We start from the raw sequence: 22,079 nt of genomic DNA on the forward strand, positions 1-22,079 counted from the left end.
AACCAATCAAAAAAATATTTTTAATGTAGAAATGAAGTGGCAGTTGGTCTTCTGAAAATTGTGTCGATGAATCTGTATAATAAAAAAAAAAAAACGAACTACCAACTTATTGAGAAACGCATAAAGTCCCTTTCCACATTTTGTTTTTCGGCAGCTGCTCTTTGTTGTCAGAAGACGTGCACACATTCCACAAGCATTCCTGCAGGGCTGTTGCCACTCTTTTGTTTCCTGATGCTCAATATGGATGCCCCATTAAGGTGCATAATCGTGATGTTTATCTCTGTGCTTTTATCTTGGAAAACAAACGACAGTGGCCATTAACAGACATTTCAATGGCAAATGTCTTTAAATTGCTCAACATAAAGACAATCACATAAAAGGAATATACTAGCTGGTTACTTGATAGGTTTCCAATCCAAACAGTGTGAAATAATGCAATGAGATAAAAAATAAAACTAGATACATAAAGTAGGTATATATATAGCAACTGTATTAATGTGAACTTTATTGAAGCAGTTTTAGGATACAACACGCACCATCATGATTATGACACTTGTTGTCACTTTACAACATCATATATGGCTGACGTATGTTAGCATGATGAAATTTCTCACCCAAAAAAAATGAGACATGGCTTTGTTTATGGCAATTATTAATTATATTTCTATTTTTTTAATGATGGTCCTTCGAACAAGGGGTCCTTGCAGTAGCCCTTCAGAGATGCTCAGTTAATACGAATTTCTTTCTATATTTTATTAATATTTATATAAATGTTTTAACATGTTAACGCTGTATTGGCCTTGTGGTTTCAAAGAAAACAAATCATGCCGATATTGTGTTTACGCCTTTGTAGATTGGATGCAGTCTGGATTGGTGGACGTCGTGTGAATGGCCGCTCTTGTGTCCTCCTACATGTGAAAAAAAAACAACCCGAGCATTCATTAGCATGTCAGTGGGGATGTCCAATGTGCATCAAGTATGTGTGAACGACACTCCCCTCTCACATTGGATCACCGTGGATGCCTCTGGACATCCCAGGTTAAAAAAAAAAAAAAAAAAAAAAAAAAAAAAAGTTAAAACAAAAATAACAAAGAATTTGATCCATCTGTCCATTTTCTACCGTTTATCCGGGGGAAAATGACCCAAAAAAAAAAAAGTAAAAATCCCAAATATAACCAAGACTTTTTGCTAAATTGCATCTTGTTCTCATACTCACTTAAAAAATGATCATAATAACAAAATATAATAAAAAACAAACAAATATTCAAAATTGTGCAAGTGAGTCCATATTTACATAATCTACTGCAGTGGGACATCATCATCACGCCCGCAAGGACAACATGAGCTGGCAAATGGCTCACCAGTGATGGGACATTGGGATTTCCGAGGAACGTTGTAGAAGTGATCGTTACTTGCAGAGATTTATGGAAATAACGGTATATATATATCCGTTTCCTAATAACGTATGATTGAAGGTAATTTGAGCAAATGTAACATAGAATCGAAGCGTCCTACGACATGCGAGGATTCATCACTGGGGCCAGGGCCTCCACACGAGGTCCGGACTCTGTGCGCAGGCTGAGATCCGTTTCCTGGCGTCGCAGTACTGATACTCGGCGGCCTGGCTCGGGTGAGGATGGGAGATGTTGTCCTGGAACCGGTGCTGGCTCAGAAGCGGCGGATGCAGAGAGTGGACGTGCGCGGGCGGACTCACGCAAGCGGACCGTTGAGCCGCTCGGTCGGTCCCCGGTTCGTCGCCGGCTACGAAATGTCGGATCATTTGAAGACACGACCTCATGCCCTCCTGGCGGTCGTGCGGCTCCTGGGGGCCACCGGGCTGCTGGCCGTTGGATGTCGGGACGGATTTCATTGCACGCTGATCACTCTCCTTCTTCTTTTCTGACTTCAAGAATTGCACCACGCTCTCCAGGATTTCAGCCTTCTCCACTTTGGGGTTTGTTAGCTTCTAAAATGAAGTAGAAAAGGTCCAAACAGTCAATGATAGGCACTTTTTTTATTTTTTATTTTTTATTGTAGTTGAATGTGCACTTATTTGATTCATTTTTTTTATAGTCCAGGTCAGGGGTGTCCAAACTTTTTCATTTGAGGGCCACAAACAGAAAATCAGAAGGACGCAAGGGCCACATAATGTTATGAAGCTAAATTAATTGTACAAATAATTTATTTGTGCTTTTGCATATTTAGAAAAAAATGCTACAGTATATAAACCAATTTATTTGTAATATGGCAGTAGGGTTATTATTATAGTTTTGGAATTTTTCATTTTAGTTAGTTTTTATTAGTTTTCAGGGTGGTTCTGTTAGTTTTTTATTAGTTTAGTTCTTTAAAAACATGCTTAGTTTTAGTTTACTATGTTAGTTTCAGTATTAGTATTATTATTTTTTTATGTGTATTACTTTTGTGCACAATATTTAAAAAAACACAATGGGAGCAACGTCATCTTTTGGTGCGTTTCTATTGGCTGCTGCGAGATGACGTCACTTCTGTGTGACATACTTGCAAACGTCATTATTCCGGTTTATATCAAAATAAATCTAATCAAAATCATCCCCAAAGGCTCATGTAGTAAATGAATTACCAAAGACTAAAACGAAGGACATGTTTGCTATAATTATAGTTAGTTTTAGTTTTTGTAAACATAAAATGTGGTTTCAGTTCATTTTTGTTTTTTAAAAAAGCATTTTCGTTTTTATTTTATTTCGGTAACAATATTGTTTTTTGAATTTTAGTTTTAGTTTTTCCATTAGTTTTAGTGAACTATAATAACCTTTAGTGGCACCTGTTTTTCGATACCCTCCCTTCTTACATTCACCATCTCCAAACATTTTTGTTTGTGTTTATTTTATTTGAACTGAGTCAAATGCCATTTTTAGCACATGTCGAGGGCCACTGAAACATGGAGGGCGGGCCACAAATGGCCCCCGGGCCGTAGTTTGGACACCACTGGTACAGGTTAATGTTCAAACTGCATTCAGTGACTTAGCTACATTAATATCTTTTTTTTTTTCAGTATTTTTTTTAACGTGGTACTTGGTATAAAACAGTATAAACAAATTGCCTTCAGGGACAACCAAAATTTGAAGTTTTGAGGCACAATGATTTCACTATTTCCTTTTGTTTGCCCCGCCCCCACCCCAAATATAAACGGTAGAACTAAACGTAAAGCTGGCTTCTATTGACGCACAAATTGTGGTCATGTTTGAGCCTTCGGAAGCCGGGAACATGCAGCCACGTTATAATGTGTCGGCCTGACCTCATCGCGCGTGTTCTCCAGCATCAAAACTCTCAGCGTCTCCAAACTGCGGTTTATGCGCTCCCGCCGGCGTTTCTCCATCACAGGTTTCGACACCTTTAAAATGCATTCAAATCATATCACTCGAAATCAGATCAAATTTTGTTCTATCAGTTGTAAATCCGCAACTTACCCTCCTCATTCTGTGCCTGTGAGGCTGTGGCGATGACGTCGTTAACGCTTTCATTGACCAGGCCAGTCTGACTCTGCACAAATCCAAACGGAAAACAAAAAAAAGTGGATGTTTCGCACCTGGTTTGCAAATATATTGGACGTCCCTCCGCGCCCACAAGCGTTTCAACGAGCTATTTTACATGTCAATTCAATTCAATTCCAGGCGCGGTATGCGTGATACGCATGCGTCAAAGAGGATTAATTACATGGACATGAAATTGGCCTCGCTTAACTGTAAAAGAAGTTACGTGTACCCAATGTTCGACTTGTGAAAGACGAGTTAAAGAAAAAGCGAGAGAAAAAAAACAAAAAAACAATAACCTAAAAATGAAACAAACCCGCTAAAATAAAACAATAAAATAACAATACAAGAAAGTAAAGTATAGTACAGAAAATACACCAAGGTTCATTTGTAACAACACACAGCGACACAATATCGCAGATGAAAAGTTTATTTGTGTCAATTGTGTCATTTTTTCAATGACAAAAATAAGCACACAAGAATTACATTAAAATATTATTACAATAAAATAGAAGTACATAAAGTAGGCTATATGTGCTATACTGTAGTCGGCGGCTACGTGAACATATTGCTCACACAATGTCAAATCGTGAGTTTTTACGGAGGGAAAAATAATAATAATAATACAACATGCGCACGCATGCGCACACGACCGGATCGCGCACTTCACAGTCACACCCTAAACGCCCGTGCGTGTTGTTTTGTTTTGCCTCAGTGAGTGGAGTTGGTAAACAGCAGCACGAGCACACTTGTGCGCCGCAACACGTGTCACGTGTCTGAATTCGAAGTCGATATAGTCCCATCATATTTGCCCCCCTCCGATTAGAATGTGCATGGATGGTGGCACGCTGCATTTGTCTGTCCTGATCCCCATAATAGGCTCAAGTGTGGAGATGGAGATAACACTGGGATGATCGGATCTTGGCTATCCCGCGGAGATTAAGGCGCACTGATACTTCCGTTTCAAATCAAAGAGGGTCGACTATAGTGGAGGACAGAGACCATGCTGGTAACCATGGCAACAGCCCCAAACTAACAAACTATCTATCTATCTATCAATTTGTCTGTCTGTCTCTCTCTCTCAACACACTAATAGTTATATTGATTTTTCATATTTTGAGGCTATACTTTCATTTTTTAAATGTTGTTAAAAGTGAAGCGTTATGTTACTCATACGTATATATTTCCAAATTATTATTATGTCTATAGATTACTTACTTACCAAACAAACTTTCCCATTTTGATAACAATATGCTTTAGTAAAATATAACACAACACAGACTCACTAACACTCCTTGCTCGAAATAAAATACACAAACTTTTAATGAGAAAAGCTTACTGTACTTAATAATAATAATAATAATTTGTCAATAATGTTACAAATATTTATATGTTAATACGTAAATACAGACAAGGGTAGTAAAGGTCAAATGGTTATCTCACTATAAAAAAAACCCCCCTCAAATTTATCATTTTGAATAAACAAATTAAACCATTTGTAATAAATAAATTAATTAATTCATCCATAGACTTTTTTGATGACCTAAGTTTAGGGGGAATATATGGCCAAATTAATGCAACAAATAGACTATCTTGATGACGTAACTGCTATTAATCATTGGCCGGCTTCAAGAACGGAGTGGGTGGCAAGTACCCGGATGCCCACACTTGCTGTATGCTATGAAATTACTGCATACTTGTGAAGTGTAAGGACAACAATATTGAATCTATCTAACCTAATTGAATGTAATCAAATATATTTTGTCTGGGGGAGGAGTTAAACCAAAGGTACACGCCCCTTAAACAATAAAACCAATATGCTCGCGTGAGCTGTGAGGAAACAAATTCGCTTTTTATCCCCTTTTCAACTAAACGTGCCCTCTGTGGGTACCAAATGGACCGTTGACTTCCAATCTCGCGACCCCTCCAAGCATGCACGCCGACGTAAGTTCGCGCGTGGGAACGTGTAGTGAAGGCAACAAGTGGTCGTCTGGCTTGTGAAGTGCAAACAGGAGGTTAAAGTATATGATGTTGACCCCGAGCAGCACACTTGACACGCGGGTGCAATCATCGTCCTCACACTTCATCATCACCTTCATCAGCAGCAGACAAACGTGTCCCCGACCACGCCCCCCCAAAAGCCAGTCTTCTGTTCCCATGGGAACAAAACTCCCAATAATCACGTTAAACATATAGCGCATGTCTGTCCAAAGTTACTTAAGTATAAAATTGCATCGGGTAAATTCACTGATGCTCGTCGTATACTCGCTCGCATTTGGTCTCATTTGGTCGTCTGTTCATCACTTCATGCAAAGTACTGCAGTCGATCACACGTCATAAAAAGCTGAGCAGTTTCTCACTTCATTTCTGTTCCCACGAGAAGAAAAGCATTTTCCCAGCCTCGCACTCTTTTGGGGGCATTGGAAGGTGAACGAAATCTCAATTGAATCATCAATTATTTTCTTTTTAACTTTTTTTTTTTTCTGACCACAAAGAAGAATGAAACAGGCACATCTCCGTGCAATAAAAAAAAATGTAATTAAAGACGAGCAGCTGACATATTTGTTTGCACGTTAAATAAATGCGACCCATTAATTAAATAAATACAGTATAAAATAAAACAGTCATTAGCTTATTTAAGCTTTCATTGATATTGGACAATATTTATCTTTTTTAGCTTACCCAAGACTTATGACTTGTAAATGTGATTTTGTGAAGAGGAGGAGAATTTAAAAAAAAAAGGAAAAAAAAGTTGAGACTGAGGTGTGGTCACGGACACCTGTCAGCCAATCAAAGGCGACCGGTGGGCGCTTATTTGAGCGCCCTCGCACCATCATCCCGATGGTCTTCACTACACCAGCTCTCACTTTGGGACCAACATGACGAGGACCTTTGAAAAATCGCTCGAGGAGGACAACAAGAGTAGAAAAAGGGTGAGACTGATCATTTGCTTAAAAAAAAAGTTTTCAACGTGATTTACGCATGAAAAAGTAAATAAAATAAAAAATATAGACACGGATAATTTAGTCCTTTGCAGTCGTTTTCAGTTATGTGAAGTCAAACATAATTTTCTTTTTAAATTCTCTACTTTTACCCCCGCGTGAATGAAAAATCAAACACGCATGGCAACATTGTTGCCAATCTAAATAAACTTGTACATCCACACCAGCACTTTCGTCACAATTCTAAAATCTAAAAATACGTTTAATGAATATCTGACGAGGTCAATTCAAGATGAGCTGTCGTCATCTTTGTAAAGACCACAAAGCGCGATATACTGTTGAATATGATGCTTGATCCAAACCTTTGGCAGTGCTTCTTTGATATTTTTCCGTTTTTCTCAAGTATTATTTGTCGACAAAATCTGCAGACGAGCTAATCGCTCCCTCTGCACTCTCCACCAATGAGAGCGCCACTACCGCCACCTACAGTAGCAGATTTGTAATTACACTTAGTGCGACAAAAAAACAACAACAGCAGCAGCAACATAATTTCGTGCGTTTATGTCACGTGCAGGTCCTGATTAATATAAATGGAGCACAGGTAAATTTAAGGTGGCTACGTTAGCATCCATTGGGCTATTAAGGCCTTTCAGCAACGTCATTTAATCGTGTTGCATTATTTGGTCATTTAGAAAAGCAAAACTTTCACCATCTGCTCATGTTGCTGTCAATAGATTCTCAAACCGGCCGTGGAAAAGAAGAGAAGAGATCGGATAAACAAAAGCCTCGCTGAACTCAGAAACCTGTTGTTGACTAATACAGCTGATCCGGTAAGTTGTCATTATTCTAAAAAAAAAAAAATATGCAAGCAGATAGGGTTTATTTTTTTGGAACCCTATTGAAAACATTATCACCAACAGCGTTTGCAGAATCCCAAAATTGAGAAAGCAGAAATTTTGGACTTGACTGTGGAATATCTTCACAAGTGGACAGATGGAAAGAAAATGAACAACGGTTAGTCACACAATGTTGTTAAACAATCTAGGCCAGTGTTTCCCAAACTCCATTCCGATAAGTTACATTATTTTCATACACAATTTTGCAAAAATAAATCAATGAAAATAAGTTGATGCAATTCTGCCACCTCGTGACTGCCTGTCACTATACGTCAGTGGTGTCCAAACTATGATCGGGGGCCATTTGTGGCACTCCATACAGTTTTTGCCGGTTCACGGCATATACCATAAAAATAATTTTTGACATGGCCACAATGCTATTTTTTTTTTTAAATTAAAGAAGGTGGACTAAACTAAAACTAAGCATTAAAAAATAAAGCTAATAATAACTACTAGAACCTCCTTGAAAGTAATTTAAACTAACTAAATTTAAAAAACAAAACTCAAAATGAAAAATCCAAAATTATAATAACCCCGGCAAAGACACATAAATTTACAGCTAAAATAGTAACTGAATTTCTGTTTGTAACACTATGGAGCTCAAGATCATTCAGTTCCAGAAACAACAATGGTTTCATCCACTTGCTGCTTCGTGTCAAGGTCCTGATTTGTGAAAACATCACATTAATGGTTCTTAATAGGGCTGGGTATCGATTCAGAGTTCCAAAATCGATTTGATTTGATTCACAAGGCCCGATTCGATTTGCTGTTTGAAGGAAAAACACTCCTGAAGTCGATGCCGACTTCCCGTTAGCATTTGCTAACTCCCTGTTAGCGCTAGGCTAGCGATGTTTTAAAAACGAAGCGTGTGGATGTAATTCTTAACGTTGTGTATTTAGTTTTACAGTTAACTCCAACCACGTTTAATAAATAAGTTGAAGTAAAAAAAAAAAAAAAAAACTAAAGTGGCCCTTGCATGTTTCTATTTTTCTGTAAAATTTGGCTATACGTCTCTGGCGTAGCTAGATGATCATTTACTACGCTGGTTGGGAATCACTGATCTAGTCATGTTCACGTAAACCTTTACAACCTCTAATGAGGGGACTCGAACCCTCTGTACCCCCCCCCCACCCTCCAGATGCTCCCAGCGGTGTGGTAAGTCTCCAGCCGAGCGGGCCTCCTCGCTTTACCATTGAAGGTGCAGGTTTTCAGCAGTGCGTGTGGCAAATGGCCAGCTACATGCACAAGATGCCGGCCTTGCAGCGAGCCGGTTTGATGGAGGGGCTGAAGCACCACGCCGAGAAACGGCGCGCCGAGCAGCCGCCATCTTTAAACTCCCTCTCCGGACTGACGGATGCGGCGGCGTCGGCGGAGGCCATTCGCACATCTGAGGGGCAAGACCCCCGCAATGCTCTGCTCCTGGCGCATTCTCCGCCTCAACCTCACGCTTGCTCAACTCCGCTCCACACCCCTCCCGCCTCCCCCTGGTTCTCCCCCTCGTTCTCCACATTTGCTTCCTCCTCTCCTCCTTTCCCCTCGTTCGCCCGCCACTTCTCCTTCCCCCCCAGCCTGTCACCTCCGTCGGCCAACGCCTCTTTTCCCACGCTGCCACACTCCCTTCACACCCTTCCTGCCCACGCGACTTCCTCCTCGCCCACGCTGGCTCACCAGGCGGGCCCCACGTTCTTCCACTATCCCTCGGTCACCTCCCCGAGGAGGACTCCTCCGCTCCCCGCTCAGTCACAGAAGTCTTCCTCGCTCACGTGGAGACCCTGGTTCTGAAGTATGGCGCCCTCTAGCGATGTGGGACTGGAGCTCCATCATGGACAGTGTAAATAGGAAATGGCGACTATTTTGGAATTCCCCTGTGAATAAACTCTTGTGTTTCCTTACAATTGTACGATGAATTTGCATGCGAATAGGCCTCATACAAATATTGCCCCCCCCCCCCCAAAAAAAAGACTTGCTAATCGTCAAAATTGCATCTGATGGTATTGCAAAGTAACGTTGATAATAAAAATGGCGTATGCGATTTCACAACTGTTTCAAAAAAGGTCGCCAAAAAGGGTAGATAGTGGGCAGCAGTTACATTTACCTCACAAAGACGAAAAACTCGCACACACACCAAAAATCTTTCTCATACTCTTAAAAAAAACGAAAAAAAAAAAAACTTCATACTCAAGAGAAAAGACCTTAAACACACCAAATAATCTCTCACACTTACAAAAAAAAAAAAAAATCACACATACAAAACAACTTATTGGTGATGTACTGGTCAAAACTAATATCTCTCACATTACACTATCATACAACCAAAAATACTCACGTACAACAAAACAAACAAAAAAAATCACTCTTTCACACACTAGTAAAAAACTCTCATGGCCCCACAGCCCCCCAACACCAACAGAACATTTTAGTGTTTTATTGTCCAATATAATATTGATTATTATTACAGTAAACGTTACAGAGAATGGAAGGATGGAGGGACGTGTACTGTATTTAGAAGCACCTACTACAAAACTGAGTTTTATGATAAAACTTGGCTAAAGCCGTTACACAGTATATTTCATTGTTGGCCAGAAGAGGGCAGCACTGACACATTGTTGTTGCATAGTAGAGGTGCTGAACGCCAGCGTTCATTTGCTTCTCATCTCTGCGTCCATCCGTCTCTCTTCTACAGCATATATCGGCACAACGCTCAAGCAGTCACACTGACATTCCCACCTATAGACAATTTTAATGAACCTAACCACACGTGTGCAAAGGCAGAGTCCAGCATTGAACCCCCAACCACAGAATTGTGAGCAACACTCTTCGACCCTGTCACTTCTCATCGTAAGCTCAATAATAAAAGTGTTCACTTTAGCTAAACTGGGTGCATTTTCAGTGCATGCATGTGATAAGATCAGATCATCATTCTTGTCTTCTTTTAATTCCCAGCAAAATGCGAATCATGCTCCGAACACTCTTATCGGATGACGATCAGGTTTCTAGAACAAACTTGAAACATTGAACTAGAGGGGGAAAACGAGAATTAATCACATGCTAGAACATGTACATTGGATAATGGTTATTTTTTCCCCCCCTCTTTGCTCCGAAGAAGCTCCTCTGTGTGAGTCCCATTAGTTATGAGGCGTCCATTGTTCTTTGTCAGCCAAATGAGAGGGCATGCACATCATTGAGCAGCTTGACTCTCCAATGCGCCTCATCGCATGTTTTCAGCGTATGAAAGCGGAGAAGGTTGCCCCCCGCCGCGAAAGATGCTTTCCAAGGCACGGCACACATAATTAATAGGGAAAAGGGGAGAAAAAGACCACCCTTCGGAGTGGCCTGACAATGGCGGAAAAAACTCCCTGGCATTTTCTCCTGACACGCTGATTAGAGCTGATCCTGTTACCACATCTAATCGCTGTTTTGTTTGCCGTGAATGTGCCTCAGCGTTCCTGATTGGTGATTGGGAGAAAACTTGAGATGTGGCAGGGGAGATGTCACGCGGTGAATTCCGTACAAACACCGGCATGCAGTGGTGCAGTAGCAAAGTACATATTATGTACTTAAGGGGGAAGTCAACGCCCCCACCCACCATTTTCTTTTGACAATAATATGTTCTACGCAGCCCCATTGGTGTAAAAATATGGCATTCTGATTAATATTGCGTGTGTGGAATATGAGTTAAGCAGCAAAATCCAGATGTTTTTATCAATACCGAAGGTGGCCATTTTGCCACTTGCTGTCGACTGAAGATGACATCATCAATGTTGCTCAGGGCTCAGGTAACAACCAATCACAGTTCTGCTTAAAAAACAAACAAAAAAAACAAACAGGTGAGCAGTGATTGGTTGTTGTCTGAACCTTGAGCAACTGTGATGTCATCTTCAGTCGACAGCAAGTGGCAAAATGGCCGCCCCCTAAGATGGATAAAAACAGCAGGATTTTGCTTCATAACTCATATTCCACAAATGTAATATTAATCAGAATGTCATGCCTGGACTAGTGAGCTTACATATCGTTGTCAAGAAATGTTTAAGGTTGACTTCCACTTTGATTTTGAAAGAACTTCACAATCATTGACAATCGACCAAGTGAATGGAAGGAAAACATAAAACAGTAAGCTTAAAAAAAAAACCCTCTGCTTTTTATGACATCAACGATTTACATTCAATATTACAAATCGTTCTGGTGGTCTTGGTCTTCCCCATTCCAGAGCTCCTAAACAGTTTGAAGCTAGTCCAAAAGCGGAGGATTATTTTACACAGAAGACAGACCTAACTTTTGTCCCATTAAAAAAAGAAAGCTGTACAATATCCAGACCGTTTTTGACTTAAGTACTTTACCTGATCAGCTGCACAGACTGCAGTCTTTTGTCTTCAAAACGCTTGCCTTACCATCGCTAGTAAATATTTAAAGATTGATATCACAGCCTTACAATTACATTTGTCAAAACGACCAATAAAATGAGCCCTTAATGGTTTTATCAGTTGTCTAGTCAAACAGGCGTGACTTTGCATTCTTTTGCAGTGGAGTCATTTTTGTTTTCTCATTTTTGGAAGAAGTATCTATGGACAAAGATGTTTTTTTTATTTTTTCTTCCAAGTCAGTCAATCAGATTTAAGATTTTCAGCGGCACAGGACGACCGCGCTCACATAGTGTGTCAATGCACAAGAATGTAGATCTGTCAATAGGCATAGCTAAATATCATTTTTCATCCCTTTCATTTCTTTGAATAGTGAAAGGATCCTCGACTGTAGCAAATTACCTGCAGACTGAAACATTTTTGACATAAGTCCTGAGAGAAGGGGCCGAGCCGCTTTTCCCGGCGGCCCCTTTGCCGTTTTTTAATCTGCGGCTGAGGGAGACAGCGGCGCTGACAGAATGATGGGACAGCTGGACGTGCTTCCAGGCCGCCGCCGGTAGCGGGCCAGAGAGAAGCCAGGAGGAAAGGGCCGCTGCAAGATATCTCAGCGTCGAAGCAACAAGTCAACAGAAGACCAGAGGAGTGGCCAGGGGGACGCCACTTCTCTCGGAGTCATTAAATAATAATAATAATACTTTCATGGTGTATTAGAAACACTTTCGGATCCATTTAACAGTTTCACAAGGACTGTTTCTGTGTTCAGTAATGAGTAACCTACTGTAAGTACACAAGCAGCACACTTCACACTGACTGCGGAACGGACGCGGTGCGTTTTCCGTACGGACGCCACAAGGACTTCAATTCACACCGTGTGCGTTGCGTGCCCAGAAATCTTCTCCAGACAGACCACAAGATCACGTGGGGTTCACGCTGCCGAGTTGAGTTCACCCAATAACAACCGTGTATATAGAGTCCTATTTGTAAACAATAGCCACGCTTGCCTGTTGTCACATCGATATGCTATTTGGACATTATTTCTGGGACTTCTACCATGGCTGGGTAAGTACGTTTTGTGTTTAAATAGTGTCATTTTGTCGAGCTCTTTTTTTTGTCTTAAATGTCCGACTGATGTCATGCTATGCAGCTAGCTAGCTAGCCTCCCTCCCCAAAAAAACGACTTCGCAAACTGTTTTATTTTGAAATATACCGGATTTACCTGTCAGCTCGATTTCCTGTCCGGCTCGTGTAGTTTCTTCAGCTTCATGAAAATCCGCATGCGGCGCCCGGAAGAAATAGAACGCTTGCGGGAACCTTCCGCATCGCCGCAGTCGTTCCGCACCGCACCGAAGCTGGTGTCCGTTCCGCAGTCAGTGCGAATTGGGCTTGAGGCTACTGTACTGTCAAAATAGTGCACTTGCTTCACATAGTCAAAGCCCCACAAATCTCAGCATGACATTCTGATTAATATCGCATTTGTGGAATATGAATTAAGCAGCAAAATCCAACTGTTTTGCTCCATCTCGGGGGCGGCCATTTTGCCACCTGCCACATCACAGCTACTCTCAGCTGTCAGGTAGCAACCAAAAACAGGTTTACCTGTTTCCCGCGTTTGGTCACGTGACTTCCGCAAGCTGAGCTGTGATTGGTTGTTACCTCAGCCCTGAGAGCAACTGTGATGTCATTTTCAGTCGACTGAATGTGACAAAATGGCCGCCCCTTTGAGATGGATAAAAACAGATGGATTTTGCTGTTTAACTAATATTCCACAAACAATATCAGAATTGAATTGAATGTTAATTAGACACTAGTGGGGGCACATAGAACATAATTTGGTAAAAAAAAAAAAAAAAAAAAAAAAAAAAAGTTTGGGTTGACATTCCCTTTATCAAGTTATTTGTCTCCATATTTTCATCTGAAACCTGTGCTACTGCCCCTCCTTCAACATAACAAGCTGTGAACAAATCTTCCAACAGACAACTAGTGGGCCTGCATAGAACTTATTATTGTCAAGATTTTTTTTTTTTTTGGGGGGGGGGGTTAACTTCCTCTTTAATGACGTATTACCTTTCTAACAAACAGTAATTGCAAGTCAAATTAAAGCCCAAGAACTTGACTGTGGCACACTCAGATTAGACGGGGAAGAAACCCGAGCCAAACAGGAGGGAATCAAATGAGACAAGACTTGCTTGGACAATATTTGACATAAGGCGCTTTTGACTCACGCATCAGTGCTTTCCACTATCAGGGGCTTCTATCGCGTTGGTCCGATGGTTTATCTTTCTCCCGCTCTATTTTACAACAGTCATTTTTTTTTTTGCTGGGGATGATGAACAATGACTGCCTTTTCAGAGATCCTATAACATTTTCCTCCTGAGGGATTATTGCCACTGGCTTTCAACCACTCTCATCATTTCCTCACTGATTACAGGTAGCTTTTAAAACGAATCCCGATGATTCATTTGGAATTTGCGTCCATACTCTTTCTCCTTTGGCTTTCGCAATTCCGTTTTCTCCGTTCGCCCCGTGGCGTGAGAGCGTGTTTAGGTTCTGGCGCTGTTCATTTTGGGAAAGTACTTCCTCCTCAGCCTCCGTGACCCTAATGGGTGGGCTGTGACCCCCCCCAGCCCCCCTGCTAGCCTGCAGCCACCGCAGGTTGCAAGCTAAACGTTTGCAATCCCGGGCATGTACTTCAATACACTTTGTGCACTTTGCCCTCCCTCCGAAATTCTGCGAAAAAAGCCACGGGCCACAAGGTCAGGAGACCAAACAGACCGCGGCCGATAAAAATAGTGAGCGCGTTCACAGGTCATCTAAAAATACCGGCTTGTGTCCCGGTCTCATTTAAGAAAGGACTTAATTTCCAAGGGGCGGCCCCTTATGGGAACGTCTGCCCGGATGTCAAGCAGAAACGAGAGTGCGTTTGCAGAAAAAGGAGGCTTAGTGATGTCCATGTCCCCTTTTTCCTCACATGTAACCTCATACCGCTGAGAAAATGTCAGAGTGCACAAGAAAAGAAAAAAAAAAGAGAGAGTGCGGCCATCAGATTCTCCAGGGCCTTAAGGGGCCCCATCGCCCTGACAAATAGAGCAGTCTGTCCTTATCTCTGCCATGGAAGAATTCCACCGCGACTGCGGTAGCGGCGGCATCTTAAGACGTGCGCTTTTTCCAACCATGCAGCTCACACCTAGTCTAAAATTAGTCTTATTTAAAATGTGTTTTTTTTTTGTCTCTTTGTGTTACAATGGCACTATATTTAACAGTGCAGTGATCAAAGATGGCAGGTACTTTTGCGTGCAATGCTCCAAAATATACCACCGCATGCTCCAGAGACTCAGCGAAGAATGACAAGCCTGCAATTGAAGCTATTTGTGGAATTTGAGCTCAAGTATTACAAGCATGGAAAAATAGATACATTTTTTTTTTTTTTATTGCTGTGTCAAAAGCGGCCACCTGTCATCGCCGCTTGCATATGAGCTGCGTCTTGGCTAGCCGGGGTTTCCCACCGCAACACCTGCATCCACGCAGGAACAGGAGCGGACGCTAAAAGAGGAAATTACATACCGTCGCTGCCAAATACTTTCAAAGATTATTGAGCTGGGAGGACGAGACGTAAATAGTTGTGTTAGGACGAGCCCTACGTTGGTTTAGCTATTAGCGTTGATTGCAGTAGACCTACATCGCCTAGCTTGGCCCCAAGAAGATAAATCTTCATTCTTTTTGATTCAATTGCTTTTATGTTTAACTAATTCACTCCCAGCCATTTTCATGTTCTATTGCTATCAAAACATGGAACCTACCCAAAAAAAGTGTCTCTTCTTTCATCAGGGGAAAAAAAAAAAAAAGTACCGTATATTTTTTTACCTGTTTTTATGTTTTGTAGCAATTAGCATTACAATTAGCTAAGTTTCATCATTATTCACAAACCTGTTGAAAATACTGGGGAAAAAGAGCTTGTTGCAACATGGACCTGGTTGATCTCTTATACTTTGCTGCCACCTGCTGGCCGTTTTTTTTTTCTTATTTTTTTTCTTTCTTATTGTAATAAGTACCATCGCTTTAACCACCCGCTTCAGGTCAGAAACTGCATCAAAGCCTTCATACAAAAACTCTAGCATACAAAAACCTAAAAAACGTATAAATACGTTTTTGGGAGTGAATGAGTTAAATGTGCTTCACACACACACAACAAAAGAAATTCATAATCATCACCGTGTAACTCCAAGTCAGTCTTGCCTCGGGGATATCAACCTGCAGTTGCAGGTCAGCAACCTTTACTGTCAAAAGAGCCATATTAGGCCAAATAATTAACCAAAAAATCTGTTTGGAGCTGCAAAAACATTTGAAGGGAAAAAGTGTGTCCGTGTTAGTCCAATGTAGTGAGGGCCCAAGAACTATTTAGAGCTGCACCATAACACAAAAATATGAAGCATCCAATACTTTGACATACTTTTGGCTTATATTTATTTATTATTTTTTCCATACTTAATTTTTAATACATTTTTAGACTTTTCTGTGGTCGCGTGGTTAGCACGTCCGCCTCCCAGTTCTGAGGACTCCGGTTCGATTTCAGGCTCCGGCCTTCATGGGTGGAGTTTGCATGTTCTCCCCGTGCCCGCGTGGGTCTTCTCCGGGTACTCCGGTCTCCTCCCACATTCCAAAGACATGCATGGCAGGTTCATTGGGCGCTCCGAATTGTCCGTAGGTGTGCTTGTGAGTGTGGATCGTTGTTCGTTTCTCTGTGCCCAGCGATTGGCTGGCAACCAGTTCAGGGTGTCCAGAGCCAGCTGAAATAGGCGCCAGCACCCCCCGCGACCTTTGTGAGGAATAAGCGGCCAAGAAAATGCATGGATGGATGGATAATGTTTAGATTCAAATCAATTCTTTATGCAATGTGTATGTGGCTTATGGATTCATCCATCTTCCCACCCATTTTTTTTTTTGTCCCTCTATCCTCTCTCAGATTGCGGGTGAGCTGGAAATTATTACAGCTGACTTTGGGATGAGAGGTTGGACACACACTGAACTAGTCACCAATAATTGCATGGCACATATTCACAACTTTCTTCAAAAAAGCTAAAACCTCTGTTTTCGGAGTACGCAAACAAAACCCATGCAATCATCATTTCATTTCATCCATTCTTGTCTAATCGGCGTCCGTTGCCTCCATCCTGACGTTTCATCTTTGAAGCTTCAGAACATTTGAGAGATGAGCGCTCGATCTCCTCACGAGAAGTGTTGCGTGAGACTGCGTGTGTGGAGTTTATCACCGATTTACTCTCTCTTCTTCTTCTTCTCCTGTCTGTGTGTGTGTTTGTTTTTTTTCTTTCCAAAACACAGATGCCCCCCATTGGATCCAGCACGACTTATCTTGCTGTTCAGAGCACGGTACAACAGTGTGGACCACCAAGCTCTCATCTCCTGTGAGGGGCAAAGGCGGCGAGATGTGATGAAACAGATGAATTTCTGCTTCAAGCTACGGGAGCTGGTGGTCGTCTGTCTGGCACATCTCGATGCTTCAGATAGGACGTCGCGATAAGTAACATGAAAGTGTCCTGTCATCAGCTTTTTTTTTTCTTCTCTCTTGTGTGCCCCACAGCAACACAGCATCAATAAAAAAAAAACAAAACAAAAAAACGGGTTTGCATGTTACTCCTTTTTCAGAAGTGAAACTTGGCTCTGTCAAAGTATTTATTTATTTATTTATTTTTACTATTAAATGTACTTAATTATTTTCATTGGTTTAACTCAATGGTGTCCAAACTACGGCCTGGGGGGCCATTTGCGGCCCGCCGTCCATTTTTCAGTGGCCCGCGACATATGCTAAAAATGGCATTTGACTCAGTTCAAATCAAATAAAAACAAAAATGTTTGGAGATGGTCAAAGTAAGAAGGGAGGGTGTTGAAAAACAGGTGCTATTAAAGGTTATTTTAGTTAACTAAAATTAACAAAAATACTAAAACTAAAATTCAAAAAATGTTATTCACGACATAAAATAAAAACAAAGATGCTTTTTAAAAAAAGAAAACTAACGGAAACTACATTTTATGTTTACAAAAGCTAGCTAAAATAAAATTAGCTATAATTATTGCAAAAATGTCCTTCGTTTTAGTCTTTGGTAATTATTTTAATGCATGAGCCTTTGGAGATGATCTTAAATGTGATTTTTAGTAGATTGATTTTGTTATAAACTGGAATAATGACGTCGCGCCCGTGGTGTTTTTTAAATATTGCGCACAAGTAATACACATACACCCCCACACACCCCCACCCACACCCACGCACGCACACACACACACACAAAAAAACAAAAAAACAAAAAAAACAAAAAGCCAGGAGACGTTGACGACTGCTTTTTCTGCCAAGTCTGTTATTTGAATCATTTTCATGCATTTAAAAGTAATGACATAATGGATCAAAGTAAAAAGTCGTGTAAAAAATACATAAAATAAAGTATAAAGCATTGAAGGAAAAAAAAATACTCAAGTACAGTAATTTTGTTACTTCCCATCTCTGTCCATTAGCCAACAAGATGGTCAAAACAGTTGTGATGCAAAAATGTGTAAAAAATACGCCACAGCTAAAGAATGTCTGCATTCATTTTGAATGCAAGCGTGCAAAGCAAAAACCGATCGATAAAATAAGCCCAACCAGAAAACGAGCTATCCCTTGCGAACGTGTGGATTGTGAGAAAAAGTCAAGTTTAATCAACTCTCGACTTTGAATAGATTGCACCATCGGAGTCTTCGCATGACCGGAGTTGCTTTTTCAAGTGAAATAAATAAAATGAGACAGGAAGCAGCCACCACTCCCTGTCTTCGGGAACTTGGCACTTCTGTTTTCTTTTGGCTGAACCTTCTGTCTCCAAAACTGCACTCGTCTTATAAAAAGAGGAGAAGGGACACCATTGCAAAAAAAAAAAAAAAAAAAGACAAAGACGCAATTAAATTCTTGCTAAGTCTGCGTGTCATTGCGTCCACGTTTTCCAAGTGGAAGACTTTTTTTTTTCTGCGGCTGACAGCGTGCTTGTTGACACAGCGCATGCTGAACGGATGTGTAACGTCTGCCGCTGTGCAGACGTTTAAACGCGTCCCTATCAATGTTGTTATGATTACACGCCACATCTCTCCGGGTCAGACCAAAGGAATGAGGTGGTCCTTGTGAAAATAAACACCGTCCGCGCCGTGTTTTACGCCCCCGATTGTAAAGCATCCGCCAGTGACAGCGTAAATCCTCACCTAGCTACCTTCAGGGCCTGGGATTGGAACGCCGACTTGTGATTGGTCACCGCCGATGAGGCTTGTTGTGCCGGAGAAGCATCTTTGTTTGCTTCTGACAGGGGGAATGTGCGGCTAAGCGTCCATGTGCCACTTGGAGCAGCTCAAATGGGTCCCGTTGTATTTTCCTAATGTGCGCACACGAGCGCTTTGATCTTGCCAAGCAGGTGGGCGTCAGTTGTCAAAAACAATGGCGGATTATTCCCCCTTTCTTTTTACGGAAGCTTCCACAAATTTGTCATATTGGCCAACTACGCTGCACAACATGCCTGTTTGGTCCGTGTACTTTTCGGCCATTGGTTTTTCCTTCTGAAGCAGCGGAAAACGGGAAACAAACCGATTTCCGTTTTTTGTTTTGATGTATATGAACAAATAACGGGAAACGAGTCGTCTCCCGTTTTTGTTGAATTAAAAATGAAAATGAAAAACGGGCCTTTAACTGATGTTCTATTATGTGTTTATTTAGCACAAATCGGGAAATGAAATGTGGCCGTAAACCGTTTTTGACCCGGAAGCCGTTCATCTTTTGCGGCGGGTCACTGCTGCTGCTGCTGCAGTAGCAGCTTGCTGCCCCCTAGTGTCTATTTCGAGGTCCCTGTTGGCGCCTATTCTTCGGGACTTCCAAACATGGCTTTAGATGACTATCACAACTTGATAGTGGAAATGAAAAATAACGGCATGACGTCTAGTGAAATCGCTACACATCCGTGTAGCCAATTTGGCCCTATAAGAGGACTTTCGGAGAGAAATGTCCGAAGGTGGCTCTCAGATCATTATCTGCCTCGAAATAGACACTAGGGGGCAGCAAGCTTCCACTGCAGCAACAGTTTGTGACGTGCCGCAAAAGATGAACGGCTTCCGGTCAAGGAGAAACCAGCTTGCGAAAATCGGTTTATGGCCACAATTAATTTCCCGATTTGGGCTAAGTAAACACATAATAGAACATCGGATAAGGCTCGTTTCCCGTTTTTCATTTTCATTTTTATTTCAACAAAAACGGGAGACGATCGTTTCTCGTTATTTGTTCATATAAAAAAAAAAAAAAAAAAAAAAAAAAAAAAAAAAAAAAAAACGGAAATCGATTTGTTTCCCGTTTTCCGTGTCCTTGCTTCAGAAGGAAAAACGAATGGCCGAAAAGTACACAGGCCCTGTTTGCCAACATCAAGGTACTTTTATCCCCTTTTTAGCAATTAAAACTACACGTTCTGGTTTCATAACAGGGAGCTGGCTGACCTGCTCTGTTGGCAGCAGGTCTCAGATCATCTCACTTGATAAGTTTGGCTCCAATAAAAACATACCAGGGCTAGCGCCGCAGCCGGGCCAAGCAGACATTGCTGAGAAATATTAAACCCTAATATAAAACATTCAAGACAACACATAAATAAAAATAAATAAATAAAATAGTTTTGTTTAAGTGGACAGATAATTTCACTGTGAATATGACACCACAACCCTTTTCAAAAAAAAAAATCCCACAGAGAATGAAAACAACAACACTGAACTTGAAACGTCCTTGTAGCTTTTAAAGGGAAGTCAAGTTTTTATCAGTATCAGAAGGCGGCCATAAAAAAATCCATAACATCATTGTATATCACCACATAGTACTGACTATCCACATGCCAATCTTGAACTTGAACACATTTAACATGTCATTCACACAAAAAAAAAAACTCAGAAGAAACCATACTTTGATCTGCCCTCAAACATTCGATCCTGCTCTCCGTCAGGGTCTGAACGGGCTTGTGAACGCTAATAGTCTCTAATGAAGCGGACAACATGGAGATCCTCCTGATCATGACACGGGAAATGAATTTTGGGAGGTTCAGGTGAAACTTGAGAGAACCTGACAATGATATTTCCTGTGACCATTTGACTCTCTCTTTGCCAGATCTGTGCCATGATTAGCTGCTGGGAAGTGAATGGATGAATGACTTACTAGACTGAGGAGGAGCTTGCAGAACCATTGGCAGTGTATTTTTGACCCCCCCCCCCCCCCCCTTCTGATAATTAAGTCTAGACACTCCTGTTCAAATAACTGGTATTTCAAAAAAATGATAGCCGTTAATGCGACCTTTAACCTGCCACAACCACACTTTTTGAGTGTCATTGTGTTTTGTACCAACATTATGGGAAAGAAGTTTTACCTTGGATTCATCAAACCACAACATTTTTTCCATGTATTTGGGAGGTTTTGTTATGATCCAATGAAGTGAAGGTTTGTACTGTTTTTACAAGTTGTACAGGTTATAGATCATATTAATGGTGAAAAACATTTCATAGTAATTTATCTTAAACTTAAGTATCATATCACATTTGAACAGAGATGTGTAGACCTTTTTTATATCCACTGTAAATTCAATCCAGTTCATACATACTTCAGTATTTTTATTTATTTTTTCTTCTTTTATCTTAATTTCCAACTCCACACAGCATGGCAGCACACGTCAACAGGAAGCGACTTCATTTTGGTGAATAAAGTAAGTATTTCTAGACACAATGTATTTTTGCTGTATTTTTTTATTTTTTTTTAAAAGTAGTATTTTTTTCTGTTTTATGGATTTACCCCTGTTTTTTCCCCGAGTATTTTTGTTTCTGTTTTTTGTATTTTTTCCCCTTCTTTTTTGGAATTAATTTTTTTCTAACGATAGAGAAAAAAATAAATAAAAATACAAAAAAATATATACCCCCCTCGAAAAATAGGAAAAAATATTCAGTAAAACAGAAAATGAAATTTTTTTTTTTAATCCTCAAAAATGATGCGCGTGAAGTCATCTCTAATGGCCTAAACACTATCAGAACTAGGGGTGTGAATTGCCTAGTACCTGACGATTCGATTCGTATCACGATTCACAGGTCACGATTCGATTCGATACCGATTAATCCCAATACGAATTTATAAGTCGATTGTTGCGATTTTTTTTCATTCAAATTTAGAAAATACTAATCAGTAAGCTTGTAGAGTGTAAGATTTATATGAAAATGTATTATTTATTTATCTGAAATTTCAGTCTTATAGAGGTTGTAATCTGTTTCATGTTTGAACAGCATTAAAATAAAATATTAAGGCTTAATGTTCCGTTCATATAACATTCTTCCATG

The 22,079-nt window shown here is 40.7% G+C and overlaps 2 protein-coding genes across 8 annotated transcripts; one reads left to right on the plus strand and one right to left on the minus strand.

Annotated features, from left to right (window-relative positions):
- Window positions 1–593: 593 nt before the first annotated feature.
- On the minus strand, window positions 594–9,141 carry her5 (hairy-related 5). Of its 6 annotated transcripts, none has more exons than XR_013285066.1 (4): window positions 3,447–9,100; window positions 3,275–3,370; window positions 1,362–1,966; window positions 594–908 (listed from the first exon to the last, which is right to left on the minus strand). XR_013285066.1 is itself a non-coding variant. In XM_077532773.1 (4 exons), exons 2-4 carry the CDS (start codon window positions 3,498–3,500, stop codon window positions 1,532–1,534), a joined length of 585 nt encoding a protein of 194 aa, XP_077388899.1. In that variant the 5' UTR covers window positions 3,501–3,519; window positions 9,054–9,141; the 3' UTR covers window positions 594–1,531. The 6 variants fall into 6 exon arrangements, 5 of the variants coding, with proteins under 5 accessions (XP_077388899.1, XP_077388898.1, XP_077388897.1 ...); XM_077532773.1 differs by having other exon boundaries at window positions 594–1,966; window positions 3,447–3,519; window positions 9,054–9,141; XM_077532772.1 differs by having other exon boundaries at window positions 594–1,966; window positions 3,447–3,519; window positions 9,016–9,139.
- On the plus strand, window positions 4,238–9,206 carry LOC144026179 (uncharacterized). Of its 2 annotated transcripts, none has more exons than XM_077532767.1 (4): window positions 4,238–6,442; window positions 7,186–7,281; window positions 7,372–7,465; window positions 8,486–9,206. In XM_077532767.1, the coding sequence occupies exons 1-4, from the start codon at window positions 6,389–6,391 to the stop codon at window positions 9,127–9,129; spliced, it is 888 nt and encodes a 295-aa protein (XP_077388893.1). In that variant the 5' UTR covers window positions 4,238–6,388; the 3' UTR covers window positions 9,130–9,206. The 2 variants fall into 2 exon arrangements, with proteins under 2 accessions (XP_077388893.1, XP_077388894.1); XM_077532768.1 differs by having other exon boundaries at window positions 4,238–4,518.
- Window positions 9,207–22,079: the final 12,873 nt, after the last annotated feature.

This window comes from Festucalex cinctus, chromosome 9 (genome assembly GCF_051991245.1).
Source record: "Festucalex cinctus isolate MCC-2025b chromosome 9, RoL_Fcin_1.0, whole genome shotgun sequence".
NCBI lineage: Eukaryota > Metazoa > Chordata > Actinopteri > Syngnathiformes > Syngnathidae > Festucalex > Festucalex cinctus.

Excerpts from the sequence above, each read along its gene's own strand:
- her5 (XM_077532773.1), bottom strand. The coding sequence starts at position 3,500 with ATGAAAGCGTTAACGACGTCATCGCCACAGCCTCACAGGCACAGAATG. Across the intron at positions 3,371-3,446 it reads ACAGGCACAGAATGAGGAGG|GTGTCGAAACCTGTGATGGA; the intron begins GTAAGTTGCGGA and ends TGCATTTTAAAG. Across the intron at positions 1,967-3,274 it reads TGGAGAACACGCGCGATGAG|AAGCTAACAAACCCCAAAGT; the intron begins GTCAGGCCGACA and ends ACTTCATTTTAG.
- LOC144026179 (XM_077532767.1), top strand. The coding sequence starts at position 6,389 with ATGACGAGGACCTTTGAAAAATCGCTCGAGGAGGACAACAAGAGTAGA. Across the intron at positions 6,443-7,185 it reads ACAACAAGAGTAGAAAAAGG|ATTCTCAAACCGGCCGTGGA; the intron begins GTGAGACTGATC and ends TGCTGTCAATAG. Across the intron at positions 7,466-8,485 it reads TGGAAAGAAAATGAACAACG|ATGCTCCCAGCGGTGTGGTA; the intron begins GTTAGTCACACA and ends CCCACCCTCCAG.